General features: G+C 43.6%; 1 protein-coding gene across 19 annotated transcripts in view; it reads right to left on the reverse strand.

Annotated features, from left to right (window-relative positions):
- ptprk (protein tyrosine phosphatase receptor type K) overlaps positions 1-24,416 on the reverse strand; it is a 97,146-nt gene that overhangs the window by 48,605 nt on the left and 24,125 nt on the right. For all 19 annotated transcript variants that reach the window (XM_047338008.1, XM_047338021.1, XM_047338020.1 and 16 more), the window contains one exon: positions 6,719-6,841. In XM_047338008.1, the coding sequence (XP_047193964.1) occupies positions 6,719-6,841 (123 nt within the window). The remainder of the gene's footprint in view (positions 1-6,718; positions 6,842-24,416) is intronic.

The following is a 24,416-nucleotide window of genomic DNA, read 5'->3' on the forward strand; positions in this document are numbered from 1 at the left end:
GCCCTGGGAATTGAACCTTTTGCCACCACATTTCCGTGGAATCCCTGTTCTCTGCTGTACCTTCCCACCCGGTTTGGCCTTCCCTCCTTAGCTAACGTTTTCTAACCGTGAGTTTCCTGTAATGGAAACAAAAAGCTTTGATTCCACCCTTTTATGTTTGCATGTTGTCTCTCTGCTTTCATTCCTTTTGGGCTTTTTGTAGAATAATCCCCCCCCGACACATAAAACAAACCGCCTTTCCTATGACTGTGTCGTTTGTTTCTCCTTTATGATTGTGGGGCTGTTTCTTCACTCGTAGAAAACAAATAAACAGAGAAGAGAAAAATTCTCCTTTCATGTTATATGAAAACCTTCCACTTTTTTCTTGATGCCGTCTCTCCTTTCATTTCTGTAAATAAACGGTGCGGTCTCGAGGTAAATGTAAATGTGTGAGAGAAGAGAGGCAGATCAACAAAATTAATATTAGTGAAGCTTCGTGTATCGTGTATAATGATAAACTTGCAGCCAAAAAAAGCATGTTGAAACCAGTCCACGCAATTTGCACAGGCCCGTTAACTGCACTCGTTTCCCACAGTCTGCAACATATTATTACCTGCGAGTAGCCAGCAGTGAAACGTTATTAGTTGCATTTTCACAGAGGGGCCCCGAGGCTATGCTTTTCTGCTTTGCTTATTTTGTTCGCATTATGTTCCTCCTTTCTCTGCTGAACTCAGACATAAATCAGTTAGCTTTGTTATGCTAGCATTCTTTTTCCAGTGCTATACCATATACCTACAGTATGAGAGCAGGAAATGAAGCTCAACATAATGCTCTATCAAAATCAGCCAGCCCATCCAGATGTTCTGGTAATCAGCTCAGAGCTCAACCAGATGTCGTTCCGGGGAAAAATAGGATGAAATGTGATATTTTTCCTACCTGATGTTTAATCTCACATTAGCTCCTCACAAACTAGGAGAACGTCCACGCTAACACTGGATGGAGATCGTTCACATAAATATAAATAATCTCTGTTTAAACTATCACACGTGTGAACGTAACAAAAGTGACACGTTGGGATGCGGATGTGGCCTGAGAGAGAGTCGCCATGGTAGTGTCGGTTAATCCCTCAGATTAGATTGTTGACTGTGGCGGTAGCTGTGAATGATGAGGGTTGATTGCATTAGGCTGAATGACAGGTACACAGAGGTGTGGTGGTGAGTCCTGCCTGCTGACAACTACACGTCTGTCACAGGGACAGGAACAGTTTAAGTGGTGTCAATACAAGTTCTCCCTGCCTGCTGAGGACAGTAAAAACTTTATGGATGCTTTGAAGGCCCACCTGCGTAGTCGGACTATGACACGGGGGTCATAGAGAGAGACACAGCTCTACAATAACGCAACAGTGCAATTCTCTAAGTTAGAGACTTTATATGTTGTTGTGAAAAGGTTTATGTAAAACCATGGTGAGACGAATTATAAGATGTCTGGCTGCCACTGTCAAGATAATTAATGGAAACACTGTAGTGATTTTTCTGTTTGAACAATTGAGGTGGATAAATAGAGCGACTATCATACATTGATGTATTGACAATATTTGACAAATGATTAATCATGTGTCATTCCTCAAGCAAAACAGATGATGTCTCCAGCTTCTCAGATCAGAGAATTTACTAGATTGGCTGTTAGTAAAAACCCTAAACTGAACAAAATAGAACGGAAACAAATAAACAAAAGCAAACACGGGCTGCAACTAGTGATTATTCTCCATTATCCACAAATCTGCTGATTTAGTTTTTTTTAAATTAGTAGATTGTTTAGTTCATAAAATAAACAAAAGAACTAAACTTTGTTGCTAAAAGTTTTATTAATGTTTCATTTGACTCAGAGTCTCAAAAATTTGAATTTGCAATAACATATGACAAAGAAAAGCATGAAATCGTCTAATTTCGGAGGCAGGGATCAGACTTTTCCCCCCCCATTGTTTCACTGTTTTGGCTTGAAAAGTGAAATAATCAAAATAATACAACGAGTTAGAAGAGAAACAGGAAAGAACAGCGCACAATCACAAAAATATTAAATAAACGGAACATAATGGAGTCGAACAAAGAAGAACAGAACAGGACCAAATTAAATACAATTGAATAGAATTAATTGAAGAAAATAAAGCAAGGACAATATAATAAAACACGATGTCTGTGCGCCAATAAAAAGAAACACAGCACTTCTGGGTAATTCTATTTTCAAATTATAACATAAACAATATGCGCTTCACAATAGGCTGCAGAACAATGGTGATTATCAGTTATTGTTTAGCTAATCTACTGTGAGAAAACACTGTTCTCTGCAGAATAGAGCAGAACATAACAGGTTTTTAACTGGTGCACACACACACACACACACACACACACACACACACACACACACACACACACACACACACACACACACACACACACACACACACACACACACACACACACACACACACACACACACACACACACACACACACACACACACTTTCAGTATCAAACATGTATCCCAGTTATTGGTTTGGCACTTCTCCTCTCTCCTCTTCCTGTCGTTTCCACCACCCAACCCCCACCTCCACAGCAACACACATTTCTACCCCCGGCCATTGAAGTATTATAATAATCCTACTTCCTGGTTCTGAATGTCACTAACAAGCCTCTGTCCAAACAGGACTTCAGCCAAACAGGCCAGAAACAAGACGAGGCCAGCACCACTCTCTCTCTCTCCCTCAATCTACATCCATCCAAAGTGAACACACGATGGATGTCACTCCTATTCCTTTATTTTCTGGCACTGATGCCAAGATGGTGACATGAGAAAAGTGTCTTGAAGATGGCTGCCAAGATGGTGTGCCAGCTAAAAATACTCCCAACAGGCTGTGGGCCCCAGATATGTCATAATAAGACACAACAACATGGCAAAAATATAACCTTTAGCACTTCAGACAATCATAACACTGCAAGCTGCAAAATCACAACAACAAGTGGATTAGCAATAGGTGGAAATAGGTGGATGATATTTGGTAAGAGTAGAGGGCTGTCAATTCTACAAATCATTAAAATGCTTCAGTATCAGCGAGGGAACTGAACATTAATAACGCCTTATCTGAGAGAAAAATTCAACACTGGGAAATATGACTAATTAAGATTGACAGTACATGGAACTGATACAAGCAGACCTGGTGACGCCAAGAACATCTGACACTCGAAGTCTGCCAGTTTCTAAAATGGCTGATGTCTCTGAACTGCCAACGTCTAAAATGGCCACCACTAGAACGTCAACACAAGATAACGACGAGGCTAAAAACAAACAAACACGCTCTTGACAGCCTTAAGACCCAGATACAGTTTGTCACCAACAGTACAACAGCAGTGTGGCAGACAGAGGACACGGTTCTGCAGCAAGAGCCTGCTAACGTTAGAGTTATACCTTCAGTCTTTTTATGGTGCCGACCAATTTCGGTGATGCAATTAGCTAACGACCCCAAGGAGTGAATTTCCCCCACAAAACACTAATAACAGCTAATAGCAGCTCCTTCAAAATGCAGAAATGCACTTTCCCTGCCGGCACCAAGAAGGAAGCATGCATGAGATGATTTGTCTTTCATGCATCGTCCTTGTGGCCAGATTTACTGTCAAGACCTCTCAGGTTTACGGACCAATCACTGCTCTTTGTCCCATGTGTCCACGTCAAAATTCAACGATGATCAAGTATTTTTTTCGAGTGTTGGAATAATTTGCCCCTCAAACTTCCACCCTTTCATCCCATTGTTCCTTTTAGGATTTATTTTGATGAATGTTATTATGATGGCATGATTCATTGATATTGGATGTTTTGCTAGGTTGTCTGTGTTACCTTAATTTCCAATAAAATTAAGTCAAAAGTTGTTTTTTCCTGTAAAATATAAGAAAATAACAAAATAATTAAAACTACGGCCTCCCAGTGTCCAAAGAAAATCATCCAATTATTATTTAAGACAGACAAAAAGCAGTGAATCTCCACATTTGAGAAGCTGCAATCAGAGAATTCTTGGTATTTGGGCTTGAAAATACAATAACAATTATTTTCTATCACAATGCTAAACAAATAAATTTAACTTTCTAAGTCTAATTTAGATTTAACTGAACTAACAGAGTGGATATAATACAACCCAATGCAACCCGGAGCTTAATGTTCAGGTCTTGCAGAGACTCATGTCAAATAGATTTTAATTTGACACTGTTTGAGCTGCTGTATCCATCATTATTTGATCATTATTAAAACACCCAGTGTACAAGGAATCAGCTCTGCAGCAGTTTAAAAGCCTTTATTCTCTTTCTTTACCGGAGCGAACACAGTGAAAAACAAGAGGACAGAGGGAGGCGCGGGGAGCAAGGCATGCCAAATAGGTTTAGAGTGGTACTGGCTGACAACATTATGAGTCAAGAGTATCTGCTTTAGTCCACTGAGCCACTGCACCACAGCCCATGAATGTTCGACTGGCACGACGCACAATGCCAGCGTAGCATCGAGACCCTGCCACGGCGACGAGTGCCAGCATCAACCCTCAGAGAAATTACACAGAAGAGTTTTATCTCTATTACAAAAACTGCCAAACCATCCCTGCACACTCGATACTGCCTCAAGCACAAATGGCGATTAGCAACTGGGACGAATCGATGTAGGTTATAAGGAACAAAAGTATAATTGTTGGCTCAACTACCCGATGATTGGGCGTGAAGCCACAAGATGGCTTCTCTACTTCTGCCAATACCTTTGACAATATATGACCCTGTGAACTACTAATCAGCAAAATAAACTCCCTCCCTCAGGTCTTTCAGATGCCAAATGCTCTTAACATCCCCCCTTAATAAAGGGCGTCGGTATCTCTTTGTTTTCAGGGGTCAAAAGCTAAAAAGGTTTAGTGCCACTAGCTCCTCTAAATCATGTCAGACCCTCAGGGACGCAGCAGCCAGCCAGGCCAGAGTACTTCTAAATTACTGGTGGCTATGATTGCCAGAGAAAATAACAATACTAATAATGGCCGTTACCCACGTGTCCCTGGGCAAGGCCTTTAAGCTAGCAACTCAGCCCCAACCCATTTCCTATAAGTGCGTCCAAATACAAAACCTAGCCAAGTGTTGTATCTGCAATCTCCTGCAGCCATGTTGTTTTCCATCCAGTGCACCGCTGTCTCCGCAGCCTGCCGGCATTATTAACACATCAAATGTCAGTTCACGCTCCCACACCTTTAGGCAAAAGGCTCTGAACCCCCCCACAGCAAGGGACGTCTCCAAATCATTAACCTGCTGTGCCAACCTCGTGCCCCCACTCATTCCACGAAAGCTTCTGCAGGCCGGCGCTGCTGCTATGCTAATGCCAGGCGCTCTTGGGCAAGGTATTTAACCTGTTCAAGCTGCCAACTCTGCCCTCTCTTAAAAGCAACACCTCTTGGTATTAATAGCAGCAAATGCAAGAGTTTGGCCTTGTACCACTGGGCAAGGCACCCGACGCTTGTGTCATCGCTCAAATATATGCGGGACCACATGTGCAAGAGAGCTACACACATTTTGTGAGGAAATGTTTGTGTGTGTGTGTGTGAAAACCGTAAAGAGCTGGTGTTGAACCGAACCTTTCTCTAAATGTCAGCGAGCCTGGGTTGTCATGATGATAAGCATGAGAGATAAATAACGGCATTACATTGTCATGGTAACAAAGACATAATCTTCCACAACAGACGAGGAGGAGAGGAGACAAAAGGACGGGAAAGAAACGGAAATGAGGAGAAAGGAGAGGAAGAGGAGACAAAAAAGGGGAAAGGGGGATTTAAAGGAGAGGAGAAGGCAAGAGGAGACTAAATGAAAAGAGGAGAGAAGTGGAGGGATGGAAGGGGGCGGAGGAGAGGACACGAGAGAGCTGGAGAAGAAACTCCTGAAAGACTTTTTAACGGTCACCGTCATTGCTCGGACAGCAGTGGACATTTCTACCCTGTGGTATTCAGGTTATTGTAAAAGCCAGCAGAACGATCTCAACACCGCAGAGCTGCTTATTGTTATAACAGTTTGCTTTTAACACTGTGAAGTAGGCAACCTTCCCCTGTTCACTGCCATTGATTAACGACCTCATATTCTGTTAATTAGACCCCCAGCCCTCAGGCAGAAAGATTTAATTTCCCCTTCATCATCATCATGGAGGAGGGAAAAAACAACTGATTAAAGAGGAGAGGAAGAGAAGACGAGAGGAGGAAGAGGAGGAGGAGGAAAAAGTACCACAACAACATATATATATACTGTTCTTAGACCAATGTACTATTACATGTTACATAATTACATTGTTAATACAAAGAAACCAACTTGGATGAAGCATTTTATTGCTGCATTGGTTAAAGTTGAGCTTGTTTTAACTACTCCATATAATCATGAATTGATTGCATCATTATTTTATATTTTAAATCCGGTGGTCATCTCTAAAGTGTCGTTACATTAATCTGGAGGGTCGCAGATGATTGAGGGCGTATAAAAGAAGAAAAAACACAAAGTTATGTCACAAAAATCAAATATTTCTATAATCTTGTGAAGCTTTTGGTCTTGAATACTTGTTTGGATTCTAAGTTTTTAGGATTTTTAGAGAGGAAATGTCTCTTGGTTGTTTTCCTACCGACTAAAAACCAATGAAGAAGAGAAGGTTTGGTGGGTTAGAGGATGAAGAGGAAAGGATCAATCTTTACCGTGTGGCAGGTCCGGTGAGACGTAGGGCACATCCTGGGTGTTGATGTGCGTCCAGTCAAAGTCATCATAGGGATCTTGCTGGTAATCACACTGAGTGAAGCCCTCGTCAAATGTGCAACTTCCTGCAAAGAGAAACAACAAAAGATTTAGTTCACCTCGTAAAAACAATGATTTTTTATTATTTTTTTCCACGCCACACAACTTCCTCTCTGGTCTGATCCGGTAAAACTTCTGCTGTGTGTTGTTTGTGTGTGTGCGTGTGTTTGTCTCGGCTCATTAATGAAGCACCAGGAGTCTGAGCTCCGACAGTCATCACTCAGGGCCAGTCAGGATCACCTCTGACTCAACCACCAGGGCCCTTCAGCTGATCATCTGAGCCCATCGCCGCCGCCCGGGGACACGCATGTGTGAGCTGGCCGCCCGTGGATCCGCCTAAACAAGAAGTCGCACTAATACAGAGAGACGCCACTTGTCCCCGGCGGCGAGCTAAACCAATCTACTTGCAATGATATGTGGCTGGTGCCGGCGATATTGCTTATAGGAATAGCATGTTAGCCGGCTGATTCATTGACCTCGTAGTGACGTGCGTCCCTGTGTTAGTAAAATGGCTAAAAGGAGCGATATGGCGAAGAAAAGCCAGAGTGGCATCTGATTCAAGTCACTGGGAGTTAGTGGTCATTGTGTCCTCTGTGCCCTTCTGTAGGGGGGGGGCAGGGATAACATCTTCCATATCAAATAGTATGATAGTGATATATATCATGACAATTGTACTGCACACAAATACATAGAAAAACTTCATATTCTCTTAAAAATATAAAAATATCCACTATATTTGGATGGCTGTCGGTGCTTTAGGAAACACTTTTCATGCAATGTCATATCATGTAAATATGAAAACGACTTGGTCGTGACAACATTTAACATTTATTTCAAATATCAATTACCTTCACTGTCCTTTAATCTGACAGTTATTTCCTTGATTAATTAATTATATGGTTAATAAAATGGTAAAAAAAAAATCAACTATTTGAAAACAAAAGTTATTAAATTTATTATCTCAGAGGGCTGAGAAAACTGGAGCAGTTCAGTGATTCTTTTGATGCTTTTGTTGAACTGTTGAGCAGTCAACAAAATAGCTGTTCTAATTAAATCCAATTCATCCTCAACAATGAAAAAAAAGATAAGATAGCATTGTTTAAGTGCTGACGTTGTTAGACAAATTAAATTGGCAAAGGAACAGATAGATAATCTAACTCCTTACGTCAAATAAACATGATAAACTCAATGTTTTGACCACAAGGATTAAAAACTACACAGAACTGAAAACTAAAGACCAGAAGTTTTATTTCTTTGTTCTTTGTAGCTCTTCTACTTTTCTGAAGAGTCACTGAGAAAAAAAGGAGATATACAAGAGCAAACCACCCAATGGAAAAAACTAACAGCGCCCCGGCACTGCAGCAACATAAATCTCCCCGCGTTCAGTTAGTGCTACAGCTCTGCTACGTTTGTCCTGGAGCGAGCGGCGGCGGCTGTGATGGAGAACAGAACGACAGGCCCTCAGATACCCCACTGATCTGAGCTCCTGCTACAGAGGGATACCAAGAGGTGACAGCCACCACCGGAGGAGAAACAAGTTAACATCAAACTAAGTGACTGTCTTGGGCTGCCGGCTGTACGGCTGGCTGTGACTCACAGCCTCCGAGACGCACTGGATCACGTTCCTCGTGGCATCACCCTTAAAACCAGCCTCTCTCTCTTCGTGCATTTCACTTCGCTCCCCATTCAATTCAATTAAGTCTCCGTCACAGCAAGTTTACCTCAAGTCGTAGAAAATGTGGAGGGGGGGCACAAAGAGGAGCACAACTTGAATTTTTACACTATTATATTATAAAACCAAACTTGGACGCACACTATCTAATTCCACTGCTGTCTAACAAATGTTCCTGTGCGTGTGTGTGTGTGTGTAAAACTCCATGACTTCCTGTCTCCAACAGTGTGTGTGTCAGTTTACATCTTGCCGTCAGGTTGCTCTCTCTGCGTGGCTCCCCAAGAGTGTTATTCAAGTGTGTGTGTGTTTATGTGAACAGAAATGTGCTGCACCTACAAACCTGATATATATTTTTAAAACAGAAAACTAACTATTATATATATATATCACTATATAAATGTTAAATATCACATAGAAGTTGCAGTGACATTAAAAAAAGGATGTTTTAAATGCAAATTCACATTTAATTCAGTTTAAGTAAGTGTGTTTTAGGGCTACGGTGGAGAAGTTTGGTGTAAATCCTGAGTATAAAACCTGGCTTTGAATGTTTGAGGTAAAAAATCAGTAGCTGTGAATTGCAGAACCACTTATCCTTGCTTTACCTACCAAAACATTTGTTTGGCCTTGCTTCACCTTGCCGACGGTTCAGAGAACATACAGAAGCTCTATTTAGTTTCCAAGCTTTTTAAATGCAATTTCTGCCCCTGAAAGCAGTATACAGTGAACGGGAAAATTGGATTGAAACCCACCATGTTTAAAATATGTGCTGTGGGCTTTTAACTGTGCACACACACACACACACACACACACACACACACACACACAGTGTTCCACTCAGCTCGCAGTAGAGGAGGTATTTCGCCTTGGCTTAGCGGTGAAGAAAAACATGTCCTTGTTTTAAATTCCGCTTTATCGACTGGTTTAAAAGAACCTTTCTCAATTGTGGAGCATTCCTCTCCTTTCATCTGAACACCTCTGACAGACCTTCACTCTCAGCGGCTGACACACCAAGCAAAACGACTGTGTGCTCCTGTTTGTGCGTGTGCTGGAAAAGGGGGGGCTTACAGACACTGAAGTAAGAGTGAAACTATCTGCACACACACACACAAAAACCACATGCTAACTCGCTCAAATTCTCAGTTAACACTTTCCTCAATGTCCTGCCAACTTAACCCCCACACACACACCAACAGAAACATGTATCTGACTGTAAATCCTTGTTGCCAATAATGAAAAGAACAGACCCCGAAAACTTTTCTACCTCTGCTGAGAAAAGCCATGTCTTCCCCCAAATGCTGTATGGAGTTCACATCAGTCTATTTCTGGAGCATATGTCTGTTTCAGATGTTTTAACCTAAATGTCATGAATCAAAAGTTCTTAATCGTACCTAACAAACGTAGTATTCAATTGTGGAGTTGTGTATCTGCCCCTAAAGAATTGAAGTTGAATTCCTGAGGGAAATATGTGGCACTACGTTCTCCAGCACCACAGCTCATGGGGCCACATCTCTGGGAAGATTCCTCTGGACGCCATCGTAGACTGAGTAGCCCGCAAAGCCTGTGCAGAAACCCCCCCCCCGCTGTATTGTGCATGCGTCTGCGGATTTGACCTGGAAACAGCTTTAGTGGATTCCTCTCCTAAATGATGTGTCACCATTACGCAAAATTCAACAACTCCTCTTTACCCTGACAAACCAGTCACTGAGGTTTTTATAGTTTCCTGGAACATGTCTCATCTTAACCAAAAATCTCTGCGATATCCCCCAGGATACTTGCTGGGAATATCTGTGCTGCACTTAGCTCGTTAGCTTCGTCACCGGCAAGCAATGAATGCTGGGAGAGGTTGGACCAACCAGCATCCAACCAGTCCGTGAGAGAGCCTTGAAAATGGGACAGCCTGGTTGAAAAGTGCTGATTATTGTCGCTTTAAATGTTCCACATATACTGAATGTGTGTATTTGTGCTGTGTGGCTGCATGTGTGTTAACTGTGTAATACGATTTAACAAATCCCTACAATTGTTTTCAAACTAAATGCACGAATGTGTGTCCAGATGGGTCATTACTGCCGCCGTCCCCTCCATTCACAAGGACACGGAGACACACGGAGAGAGCCCGACTGCATGCTAATCACTTCCTAATCAGCTTCTGTGATTGGCTGCCTCGCTAATGAAATAATGGTGACTCATTTACATAATAAAATAATTAGAAGGACTTGATAAAGGCTCAAGGGCACAGAGAGGAAACCACACACACACACACACACACACACACACACACACACACACACACACACACACACACACACACACACACACACACACACACACACACACACACACACACACACACACACACACACACACACACACACACACACACACAGGACAGCCGCAGTCTTTTCGGAGAGATTGTTGAATGGCATCAGACACAACATCTGCCACCGCCACTCAAAATCATTTGGTGCATTGACCCCCACCCCCGGGAGGTGAGTGGAACAAAAGTGGTCTGACCGAAACTGTTCGAAAAAACACGGGTGCACAGGGGCCTCAGGGGAGCGGCGGCGAGGACGATGTCCATTCCTCAGTTATTAGCTTACATCAAGATTATTAGCTGGCAACACGGCGAGGACGTGTAACAAAAGCCAGTTTGATTAACTTTCCCTCGCTCCGATGTGATCTCACCGATCTGCAGAACAGGCAGTATTAAATCTGATCCAACAGCTGAAGTCTGCTCACATAGACGTTCCAGGGACGCGTTTAAATCAAATGAAGGTCTGAGGTGTTTTTTTTTTAGACAATTCCAGAAAATCTATTATGACAAAGAAGCAGATTATCAAATCTAAGAAAGTTAAATCAATACTGGTGCCCTTGTGTGAAACATTCCTCCAGTGAGACTGTCTAATTTTGTTTTCTTGGGAAATTTACTCGATCACAACAGTGGCACGGCCTTGACGTTGCAAAATCGCTTAAAATAAATAGCTATACATTGCCTGAATTCAATAGAACAAATTAAAAACAATGCTTGTACATTATCTGCCTCATGTCGTATTTACTACCATTACTGTTTTTAGTCAAATTTTTGTTCCACTGAATCCTGCTGTTTAATCACATAAATGTTTAAAGTCCTGATAGGGATTGAACAGTAGATGCTACCGAGCCCTCAGACAGGAAAAATACTCAAAACTTGCATTTCATTCATGAGAAGATGAGTTAATGTAAGGATAACAGCTGAGGGCGGCGGCTCTGTGAACTGTGAAATTATGATACGGCAATAAGGTTCGGGAGCAAATACACGGACGCGGAGCTCTGCAGGCAGGAGATTCAGGTAATGTCAGATGTAAAAGATATTAAGTGATGTCAGCGACGTATGTGTCTGCAGAAGGAAACTTTTCCTCTTTCACGAGACTTTCTCACTGAACACGCTAATTTCTTCTTCCTCTCGATTTTGACAGTTGAGACGCTGATGCTACAACTTTCAAAGTCGTCGGATCGCTGTGCGGCTCACGCTGCAGGACTGACCGGCAACGACATATTTAGCCTCTTGAATCTTTGACCAGTTCACGCGTAGCAACTGGGAAATGCCGATCGAACGCAGATTTTGCTCCGATCTGGGGCTCTTGTCAGCAACTTCCAAAAAAGTGGCTAAAAATCATGCGGCGTGAACGCGACATAAGCAGCATAACTTACATCTCAACGCCCCCTCCCCAAAACCTCACACAGTTCTTTGCTTCTCTGTCTCGCTCGCCCCTATCTGTCTAGTATTTCTCAGCCGAGCTCCGTCTGCAGGCAGAGATATTATCACCAGAGAGGAGATAAGACGGGATGAGTGAGAGAGGATGAAACAGAATGGAAAGAGAGAGGAGGCGGGGGGAAAGAAACTGAGATTGGCAGAAAGAGAAACGGGGAAAGTAATTTTGGGGAGATCATAATAAGCCTGTTGATTAACGACATGATACAGTAAACACGAATACATGAAAAAGATCTGTCTTCAGTCGCCGTTAGTCTTTCCATTCATGTCCCTTTATTATTTGCTGCATTAATAACGAGGAGGGAAAAAGACGAGACGCTCTCCAATTTGCGAACGGAAATATCATTTCAAGGACAATAATTACATTTACATCATTAACATCCAATTCCGACCACCAGTAATCCTGTTTCCCTCTCAATCATTCCAATTTAGCGGAGTCCAGTTAATAATAACGTTCGCTGACCCGGATTTGTGATGGTATGTGGCTTTGTGGGACGTTTTCTCGCCCGAGTCTTGGGCTCAGACAAATGAAGGAGGTTTAAAAAGGAGAAGAGAAGGAAATGGGAGGAAGGAATTAATAAAAAAAAAACAATGGTGTCCAATAACAATTATACTAACTTTCCTATTGCCCCTTTGATCTTTCTGCGAGTTGAGGTGTATTACACTTCGCACTCCTACGGCTAGTTCCTGTTTGTTGTTTGTATTCTAAGTGCATGTGTAGCACGGAGAAACCCCGATGTCGACCGCCTCAAGGACACTAATAAAGTTGTACCTTATCATTTACTTTCTCTGTCGCCCTTTTTTGTTCCCTCCCTGCCTGTGGTTCTCTCTCTCGCTCTCTGAGAATAGGTGAAATTAGCCTGAAATGATACAAGGTGACATCAGAGAGGCTGACAAACACACACACACTCTCTCTCTCTCACTCGTCACGCCTCAGTGGCCCTTGCAGCGCAGCGCGACGCCATCAAAGCCAAGACCCATATACACACACCTCGCCTGTTAAACATACACACTGGCAAGCGCAATCACACACCCAAATACACACGACTTGCGCAGCAACACACAAACACACACTGACACCCACGCGCGCGCGCGCGCACACGCACACACACACACACACACACACACACACACACACACACACACACACACACACACACACACACACACACACACACACACACACACACACACACACACACACACACACACACACACTCAGAGCGGTAGTTTAATTGGAAGTGCTGAAGGCTGAAGAATTTCTCCTTCATCTCACGATGTTGTAATTGAATCTGAGGCGTGTGTGTGTGTGTGTGTGTGTTCAGCTGATTCAGGAGTTTCCATTGACAGTATCAGTAAAACAGAATGTGTGTTTTCCCTATGTGAGGAGCCTTTTTGTCCTTCCATCCCTGACTATCTCACCCCACTCCTCTCTTGCGGTTAATGCAGCTTTTCAATTCAAATTCAACCTCAAGCGCTTTTCAAGTGCCGCGCTATTTTCCACAAACCGATGATTTTTGTGGCGGCGGCTTGCTGGAGCCAGCCATGACCTCCATCTCTGCGTGCCGGCATTTCACTGACCGGCGTGTCTGGACCGAGTTTTTGATGAAAAACCTTCATTTACGAAAGCCAACGATTGCGATTCTTCAAACTTGAACTGTGTGTTCCTCTGACCTCTGCATGGACGTTTGCTGTTGTGATCTCTGCTTGGACAGGCGCAAACAAAAAGCACCATCAGCGCACAATGAGGCATGAACGCCTTACTAATGACCTGCCATCACGGTATCACTGTCCCCCAGCACAATAGGTAGGGAACTGAGCTGTGAGGAGCCGTCTATTGATGCCACGGCCCCTGTTGAGCAAACTCTTCACTTTTCACGTGGCAACCTTATCATTAAAAGGTTCCATCTGAAAGGGGAAAGTCACATATACTCAGGGGAGGGATGTGATGTTGCCTTTTGCAGGGCTGCTGCATATTCAATGTGATAAAAAGACGACAGCTCTGAGAGTGTGTGCTGGTGCGAGGCTGAATTATTGACGACACCGTTGGCAAAACAAACCAACTCCAAACTGACTGTTTTGTCAAAATCAACAATAAATACAACAATGTTAAATGGATATAGGCAGAAAATACCCTTTTTGAGAAGCTGAAACAAATTAATATTTGGCATTTTTTATTGACAAACATGTCTCAGAAAGATAATTTCTTGAGATTGATTAATTGGCTGATAAAAATCTGGCCAATACGAGCCTCTCTAATACAGATATATTAGTATCAGAGTTTATGTTTGTAGGTACAGAACAATGCAGAACAGATGTGCTTTAACACTAATTTAAATTATTATTATTTAATTTTACTTTAAGAAATTAAATTAAGTTTATTTTCTTCATTCACTTTACGAAAATGATTTATTTATCATAGCATTTATAATTTAAACCATTAAAAAAAACAAGAAAAATGCTTTTAGGTTTTTTGCTGAAAACTAATGACTAAAAAAAAAAGGTGAGGGCCAAAAGTCAAAGACCACTTTCACTTGTGTGTGAAGTGTCCCATTGAGGCTCTAATTCCTCACGCTGGTGACAATGAAACAACATGAATGACCTGTAGACAGTCAACATGGCACCTCAACCCTAAACGCACCACACCTCCGACGCAACGTCTGCTTTCTCCATTATCTTCTCTTTATTTTTCTATTTGTCAGTGTGCGTTTGTGTGTCTGTGTGTGTTTGTGTGTCCAGCTGTTACCAGGGGTCGCAGCCTTCCAGCGACTCTATCTTTATGACATTCACCTCTCTTCTGTGCCGCCTCGCTCTGCCTCTCGCGCTCCCCCTGTCTATCTCTCCATCATTAATCTCTATTGCTATTCAAATGCTGACATTTAAAGCAACTTCACATGCCGACTGACTGGCCGACTGGCTGGCAGATAAGGCCGGGGGAACGGGGGGGACAGGGGAAGGAGGTGAGGGGGACGATAGAGAGAGGAGCGCTTGTCGTTCACAGAGAAAATTGGGAAAATCCTCCTCACCTCGCCTTTACCTCCCTCCCCCTCCTTCACGCCTCCCTGTCTGTGAATGAGTTCATAAGCCCCCGGAGGGAGTCGGATTTCACTCGTTCTCAGGGAAGCTGAACCGTCCCCTCCTTTTTTTCTTGTGTGTGTTTGTTCACCCATTTACCTTTTCCCCACACCCACTCTTCTGTTTACCGTCTCCCTCTGTCGGTGAGGGATAAAGTTTGGTACTGTGGGCGTCTATTTAACAATTGGCAATTAAACACAGAGCTTTCACAAACACTAACACACTTCATCTTTTGTGGCAAACATGACAACTTTTCTTTCCCTCTTCCACTGGAACGAGAGCCGAAACCGACAGGGGAAAAACAGTTTTCCGACTGCGATTGGGTCTTAATGGGACTCCGGGCATTGGTGTCCTGTAACGTCACTGAAATCCTAACCCATAAAGCATCTGAACCCATGTCAGTGTGTCTCATCTCGATGAGTCAGAGGGGAGTAATTACTGAGCCCTGGGACGGCACTCGGCTCAGAACTGAGAGCACAGCTGGTATTTTTCTTTCAAGTAAAATCCCCAAAACAACAAGTCTCAACTGGCTTCCTCGCTCCATCCTTCACCGCACACTTGACCCCAGAAATGCTGACTGGCTGACTAACTGCAGACACTCAGGCTGTATAAACTTTAACCACGATATGACTCAAAGAGGGAAAAATTCCGGGGGAGGCCGTTAATATTTAATTGACGATCTCCTCGCCAAGCATCTGAAGATGATGCGAGTGATGTGTAATTCATAAGATGTAAGCAATAACCCTGCTGGGTTTTACTGTACCGCTCGATGTCGGACCCACTGACTGATACCAAAAGATGCTGGACTGTAAAGGGATCAATACGGGACGGGATGGGGTCCAAAGTGATTGCTGGTGGTCGGTGGGCTGCATTTGGGCCCTGGTGACATGGGCGTTACCACTGACACACAAAAATGAACCAAACTGGTTTCTCTGTTTACAGAAAATCAAACAGGCGGTGTGGAATGAGCCTGAACAACGTGTAACACCGGTAACACAGGCCGACCCTTAACCACACATCATGTTCCCTGATAGCTGAGTCATTGTTTAAAAAACCACAACAGGAAAAACACAATCAAATAGGAGGATTGAAGGATTTAAACGGGCCAATCACAGGGCGGACAGGAGGCAGTTTGTTTCTGAGCCAATCGGGCCACAGCTGAGGTTTTGGACTCAAAAGCAGGTCTGGTGTGGACGAGATAAGAGCAGAACAAACACACATTAAACAGCAACCCCCACAGACACACACACACACTCCAACAGACACACAAGGTAAGTAAGGCCAGATGGAGAAGAGAAGAGGAACATTTAGGCAAAACAAAAGGCAAAGTGGAGTGAATTAAAAAAAAGTGAGGACGAAGGGAGGAGGCAGGAAAGTGGCAGAGGGAGAAGAGGAGGAAACCCAACTGAGAGTTAAGAAAAAAATCCCATCCGAGAGCCGTAAGCAGGTTAAATCTGAGGCAGCTAGCTTAGCAAGTCAGCACAGGGGCTGGTGGCACACGGAACTGCCTGACTGACTCCTCCAATTGTCCAGCACGCCGGTTCAAAGGCTGGCGGACTGATTTAATGACTGAACGACTGGCGGGTTGGATTTAGTCTGTGTTTGTGCAGCAGAAGCACTTCAGTTGTTCAGCCTGTCGGACAAAAAAAAGCGCTTCTCCACACCAACACACAAAGAAACAACCTGAAACAGCACTAATACTGGAGAGACCGACAGAGAGAGAGAGAGAGAGAGGAGACAGGGAAACAAATAAACACACATCTAAAATATCTAACTTCAAAGGAGAGAAGGTGCCGAAAATAACAACTGGAAAATGTTTCTGGGACTTCTGAAACCAATAAAAAAAATCAAATATATATCTGAGGGTAGAGAAGAATAATGTGTCAAAGAAGCTCTTTTATCTGTGGTTGTAACACAGTTCTGTCGAACAACAAAAGATACCTAATGATAGCATTTACTGTCCTGGAGGAAATGTACTTTTCACAGAAAGAGGCCATATTACACAGCAGTGGAAATCATAGACACCCAAACAAAGGGAATAGCATTCAAGTGGGAATAACATGCGAGCAGGCCAGACAGCTACCAGAGCTCCCGGTCTGTCTGAGGCTGTCTGCACAGAAACATGCATTACACGTTTCTGTGAGTCTGACAAGGCAGTGGAGGAGCCGAGGATAAAGACTTGTATATCTGCAATGACGACAAATATATAAATAAAAGACCCGCAGCTGTACGTCACCGGAGCCAAGACCGCGTGTGTAGAAACGACTTAAAACAAATATTTACAGCTACGCTAATACTGGCATTAGTCTGTTTACACCTGTGACGACAGGTGTTTATTAAAAGGTTAATGTTTTATACAACCTGCATGTTGTGTTTTCTAACATCTCATCAGGATTATTGCGAACATCTGGACAGACGGGATAAATCTGACAGTGGTGAGACACACGATCGTGCAGATGTTTCAACAAAAGCCCGACTCATTGCTGCAAAACAGTCACCAGTCTGCAGACAGACCTGAATTTTAGATTTGATGCAACCAGGCCTTTTAGAATAAAATGACTGGCTGAGGTTTTGTGTTTCATGCGTTGTCCACCTTAATATAAACTCTATGCTTTTACTGAATAGTCACAAAAAACAAATCACAAATGTCGTTTAAGTCCCTGAGAGAAAAGTGTGTTTCTAACTTCAAGTACTGGAAATAAGTTCCCCTGTTTAAGTCATTATGGACAGAAATAAATCACCAAAAACAAATTCACAGACCTGATAAACCAGAATTTTTCAAATTGTGCGCATGTTGCTTTACACGTTTAAATTTTAACGGCCATTCCTCGGAGCGTAGCAGAAAAGGGAAACTACAGGAATGCAAAGACACTTCGACTTTCTCCTGCGTCTCTGTTCTCCTCTCTCCTTCACAAACACACACAATCAGTCACACTGGCCCGGAGACTGGAGGGAGCGCATGCTGCGGCGTGTGCATGAATGGGTGTACGTTGTCACCTTCAGCTGTAAAGTGTGGTCAAACGTCACTTATGGGGCTGAAAAAGAGAGCGATGTGAGGCGGAAAGAGAGCGAGAGAGAGAGAGAGGGGGACAGAGAAAGGAAAGGGCAAAATAAATGCAACCGAGACCTCCACTCTTTCCTCCCTCCAGGTCCACGACGTGTGTGTGTGTGGTAAATGAGTTCGGGGAGTTGACGTCTCTTTACGATGGCTGTAACTGGCCCGAGGACAGCTGTTATTACACTTTACAACAGGGAAATACTTTATATGAGTGTGTATGTGTGTGTGAGAGAGAGAGAGAGAGCCAGTGTGTGTGTGAGCATCAAAGAAAGAAATGGAGAAACGCTGTGGTCATGTACTTGTGTCCTTGTGTGAGTTTAATGATATGGAAAATTAAAGATGTTTTCGATGGGACTCGTTTGGAAAAGGAGCCAATTTGGCAACTGATATTAATTCACCTTGATTCAATACACTCATGTCTAGTTACAGCAACTATCATGTTTCAGTGTGCGTGTGTGTTTGTGTGTGTTTAAATATGTGTCTTGGAGCTAAGGAGTGGCTCATGGGAAGGAGAGGCCACTTACCTACAGGGGAGTAGGAGTGGTCTCTTAATAGAAATACTGTTTGTGTGTGTGTGTGCGAGCTCGTCCATTGTTAAGTGACAAAGCTGAGCGGAACCAGTTTCTGACTCACATTCAGGTTACAGAGCTTTGCCTCGGGCACACACACACAAACACACCAGACACCAGACACCATTGTTGAACTTGTCCATTCTCTGGATTCTTTATCTCCATCTGCACATATTGAGGTCAATAGAAAAGTGCATTGGGCTGGTCTGGGCTGCCTTTAACGGTCAGAGACATGACTGGAGGGTTGCTGGTTGAAATCCCACCACACAGACACCGAGCGCCAGGCAGTAATGAGTGGCTGTCTCTCAGTTGTTGAGCACAGAGCACTTGTGAGTGGTGTTGAGTGAGCAGCAGGGACTCGGGGGTCACTGGAACCGTGTCAGTCTTTCTGGAGGAAAAACTCACGAGGCCTCGGATGTCAGAGCGGAGCCGTGTCCTTCTCTGTGGCTGTCAGATGAACACAGTTCGAGCACAGTCGACTTCTTCAGAGCTCAGGATCTGAAGCAAAGTCCCAGTCGTCATTACGCTCATTACAGTAAGTTGTAGAGAGCGAAAGTCGTCTTTGTGGATAAAGTCAGCATCGAAGACAAAAGGGTTTGTCTGTCCCCAAAAAATAAAATGCATCAACAAAGCCATTTTGGTGAAAATGTTCCAGTGACTGCAATAATTATTAAATTATACTTCTACTACCTGTATTTGTATTGCTTCCTGGGTCGTTATTATTGTTTTTCTAAATAACAGAACACAACACCATTGATTTGAATGCTCTTGCAAATAGGGCTGCAGTTGTAGATGGTTTTAATTATTGATTAATTTGCCATTAATCACCTCCGTCGAGGAGGGTATGTTTTCATCGGCATTTGTTTGTCTGTCTGTCTGTTAGTAGGATTACGAAAAACCTACTGAAACAATTCCCATGAAATGTGGTGGAAACAATCGCCCCATCATGTGAAACCAATTGTGAAGCTGCGACTCACAGAAAAGTGTAGCGGATGCACTTGTGTCTCGTCAGCACTGAACAGATTCGGTGACTCTTACTCCGGCTGACAGCAAACACTGTCTCCTGTAAGCACAAAATGTTTCCTGACCTTGACAGAAAGTCTGAATGTTGATTTGGGGACAGCGGTGCATGAATGAGCAGCTTTCTGGAAGTGCTTGTTGGAAATGTCAAAAACACAATGTTTTGTTTTTTTGTTTTTTTTTACAAGTCGGTAACCTTCTGCGATACAAGGATTCTGCCTGAACTCGTGTGTACTGCAAAGTTTGTAAAGTGTATCAATGCAAAACTGAATTAAAGGTTCCCATATTGGGGACTGTGTGAATAGATGTTGATTATAGTTTTAATTGTCCCAGTAGGTAATAAACTTGAAACAAAATACAGTTAAAAGAAATTCCAAGACAAAGTAAACCCTTCCTCTAAGGACTGCAGCCATGTCGCTGACCCGGAAATGTCCACTTCATGGGGAGAGTGTGTGGCCTATTGCTCCAGGGCATCAGACCCTGTTTTATCAAGCATGGACCCATACTGCGCTGGACCCTTTAACGTCAACGTCATGGGAAGAGATACAGAGGAGGGCAACACTAATGTATACACAGGCCGCACCCGTGACCCGAGACTTGGACACGAACACAGCAGAGGCTGCACAAAGCGAGTACTGCAAGTCAGCTCACCGTGTACTCTTCATACCAGCACTGATTACTTCCATAACATTTCATGTACGCAGCACAAAAACCCTACAGTTCTCTCACACACAGTCCCACTGCCAGCTAAGAGCTGCATGCGTGTCCTGTTTAGCCCCAGCTGAAATAAAAAGAGGTGCGACAGGGACATTTTCTCCTGCAAATTTGTTCTTTAACTGAAAACAAATAGTCAGGGGAGTAATATTTTTACTTTGTTGACCCTTATGGGTACATTTATTTTTGCGTGCGCCCGTCGGGGAGGAGGAGCAGAGGTCAGGATATGATGCTGAACATGCTGCCCTGAAGCTGATGAAGAATTATTGTTTTGGAGACATGTCAGCAGTGCTACATGTTACTGAGGATTGCAGATGAACACACCCCAACCCAAAATATCCATTTGTCTCCAAGAAACAAATATAATCTTGTTTTTCAGGCTCAAAGTGTTTGTGTGCAGGGAAATGATATTAAGGATGACGTGCTGCCAGAGTAGAGCCCCTCAGGGATTCATGACGATCACCAACAAGAAGCAGCCACTTTAGAGAAAGTAGAGAAAGTAGTGTTTCTCTAGATTCAGCAGATTCAGCATCATCAAATAAACAAATTGATTCATAAGAAGTGGGTCACTTACTGCAAATTGATGCCATTTAATTACTTAACAATTCTTTAATCTATTCTAATGCTGTAATGGCGGCAGTCTCCAGAAGTTAATTTGTCCACATTTTGCCGTCACTGCTGGTAGTGAACTGGTGATGGATTAGAACCAATCAGGACCGTGTCATCCGCTCTAAACGTCTCCGATTTTGCTCGTCCATACTACGACGCAGCCGTGGAGTTTTCAGACAAAAACGAGGACAGCAGCATTTCCAAACTTCTCTGATTTACTCGCTCACAGACTCTGGAGTTGGCAGCAGGCGTAAAATGTAGGACTATAAAAGGCCTGGACTGGTGTGAAGGGTTTTGATCGGCACAAAACTGCACAAACCTCCAAATAAAACATCTGGTTTTGTTGTCTGCGAATGATCAAGAACATTGTGTTTTATGTGAGAGGTTGGGTCACACGTATCTAATTCACCTGGAGAAGTTATTTCCCCATTGGCTGAGTGGAGAGCCTGTGAAACTAATCAAATTCCGGTGACTTGAAAAGCAATCATCACTTGAGCCAGTTGACTTTACATGGGAGCGTTTCTCCAGATCATGAACGCGGTTATTTTCTTACTAGGTGAGAACAAGTGATTGAAGACCACCGGAGCAAAGTGCAGGAGCTGCCGATGACCACCCTCAGGGGGACTGTCCCACATCTTCTAAACTTTCCCACAGTGTTGTCCTTTCTCCCCTCGTCTCTGTCACATACGAGCTTGTCGTCCTCTTGTTTTGTATACATGCGCACACATTCACGAGCTTTCATTCCCATTGTGGCACGTACGCCGCAGTGTGTGCCAAGTAATTAACGCTGTTTGTGTTTGTTCTGTGAACAGTTTGGAATCTTGATAATGGAAAACAAGTACAGACCGGCCTGGATTTTTCATTTATCCCATCTCATGTCCATCTTTCCATCAATGCATCCATCCATCCATCCATCCATCCATCCCTCCTCCGATCCTCCTCCCCTTGATCACTCATCCCTCCCACCGAACATACACACACTCACTCCATCGCTTTCCTCCTCCACCTCCTCCCTCCATGTCAGTGCCATCGTTCATGGCGGCCAGGCAGAAAATGCTGGTTCCTCTCTGGTTTGTCGTACAAGGAAACCATTGGTTGTTGTACAACGACACAACAATCACTGCTCTGTTTGGTTGTTGACTTGTGTCTGGGCCGAACACACACACAGACACACACACACACACACACTTTCTCTGAAGAGCGCACACACAGGCGAATCCAGAGCACAGTCTTTTTCTTGCTCATGTTAATGTAAGTAATCAAAGTGGACAAGGGGCTTTGTAATGTTGAGAGTGAGTGAGAAAGATAGAGAGAGGCAGGGGGAGAGAGGGAGAGGGAGGGAGAGAGAGGGAGAGAGAGAGGGAGAGAGAGGGGGATCATCTCCTTTAACTGTCCGCTCCTCTCTGCCTCCTGTCCTGCAGGCGAGGGGGAAGGGAGAGAAGGGGACGTGGGAGAGGAGTCGGGGGGGGACTGATAGTGACACGGGCGAGGGGATGGACGGACGTGATGAAAGACGAGATCAAACCAGTTTCCCACTTTCCCGACATTAGCAGCCCATTCTGTCCCATAACTGGGATCACTACATTTTTCTTTCCTTTCAGAATAAACAAATCCCCTGGACGACATCACCGGCGCGAGTCATTTGCCGTACCAGGCTCTCTGTGAAACTCCGGAGATGGACTGTAATTTTCCCAAATCACAGCACGGTATTACCACTAAAAGCATCAACTACAGCACACTGACTCGACTCCATCCTTTGATTTACAACAGATCCACGTCCATCAGAGACACGGGCGGAAGCTGCTCCTAAAAGTTGTGCCGCAACAAGAGAGACGCAATTTGAGAAAACACGCACATTTACAGAGTAATTGGCCTGCGCAGCATTTCTGGCAGGTGAGCTACTCCAATCTGGCGGCTGCTTTTTGGACGGCACCTCTAATCGTCCAAATGTATACGAGTGTGTGTGTGTGTGTGTGTGTGTGTGTGTGTGTGTGTGTGTGTGTGTGTGTGTGTGTGTGTGTGTGTGTGTGTGTGTGTGTGTGTGTGTGTGTGCCATGCCCAGCGGAGCAGAAGTCCGTATAATCAGGCCAGAAAAACGTGCATGTGTGTTTCCACATGTCTCTTTGAATGCATGTGTGTGTGTGAGTGTTATGCCGAGGGCGTTGTGTAGAATCCACTCAAACAAACAACTTGAAGTGTATTAAAGCAGCTTCCTTGGACTGAATATGTAGCCATGGGAAATGTGGCGAAGTGTACGTGGGTGTGTGGGTGTGTGTGTGTGTGTGTGTGTGGCCTGAGGCAGCGCGAGTGAGTGAGGAGTGGATAGCTTCATGCCTGGATGGACATGAAAGGTAGAAAGAGAGAGAGCATGCCCACACACACACACACTACAAACAGGAGAAAGCCTTTTGACATAGGATTCATGTATGAATGCGTGAACAAACAGCCACCATCTCCTTTCAGTCGAGAGGACACAGACGCACAAACACTCATCATCACTGTGCAGAGAGAAGCCGAGTTTTTCAGTATGTTCGAGCTGACGATGGAGGATTATTCATATTTCATCCCTCTGGACTTCTATCAGGGTTTTTGTGGGAGATTTTTTAACAACAAATGGATCTATTGTAGTTTTTTCTTCATCATCATTTCATTAGCTTGAATAAAATTAGGGCAAAAGCAGCTGTATTTTTAAACATACTATTTATATTGTGTGTTCAATAAGTGAACATCAAATAACCAAAAACCTGAGACGTATACGACACATAAGAGGAAAGAAAGATTGAAAAATCCTAGAGTTGTCATTGATTAAAACGAGTAGCTGTTTCCGGCATAAACAGAAAAACAAATTCTCCGGATGAATTTGGAGAAGAATAAAGTTGAAGGTGCTTTGTGTAATTTTGTGGCTTTTTTACCGTGATAGCGTTAAACAATAAGTGTTAACTTTGCATTTAAAGTGGCTCAGGCCCAGTTGGCGGCTGCACCACCTAAGCAGCAGCACTGTCACTGTGTATCTCCTCTCACTGATCTTTGGAATATTAAATGGGTGAATCTTTCTGTAACAGCAGAAAAGCTGAATGGCGTATATTCCTCTATACACACTGAGGCTGATTTCATTATAGATAAATCAGGTTCATCT

The sequence above is a fragment of the Hippoglossus stenolepis genome, chromosome 20, assembly GCF_022539355.2.
Source record: "Hippoglossus stenolepis isolate QCI-W04-F060 chromosome 20, HSTE1.2, whole genome shotgun sequence".
Taxonomy (NCBI): Eukaryota; Metazoa; Chordata; class Actinopteri; order Pleuronectiformes; family Pleuronectidae; genus Hippoglossus; species Hippoglossus stenolepis.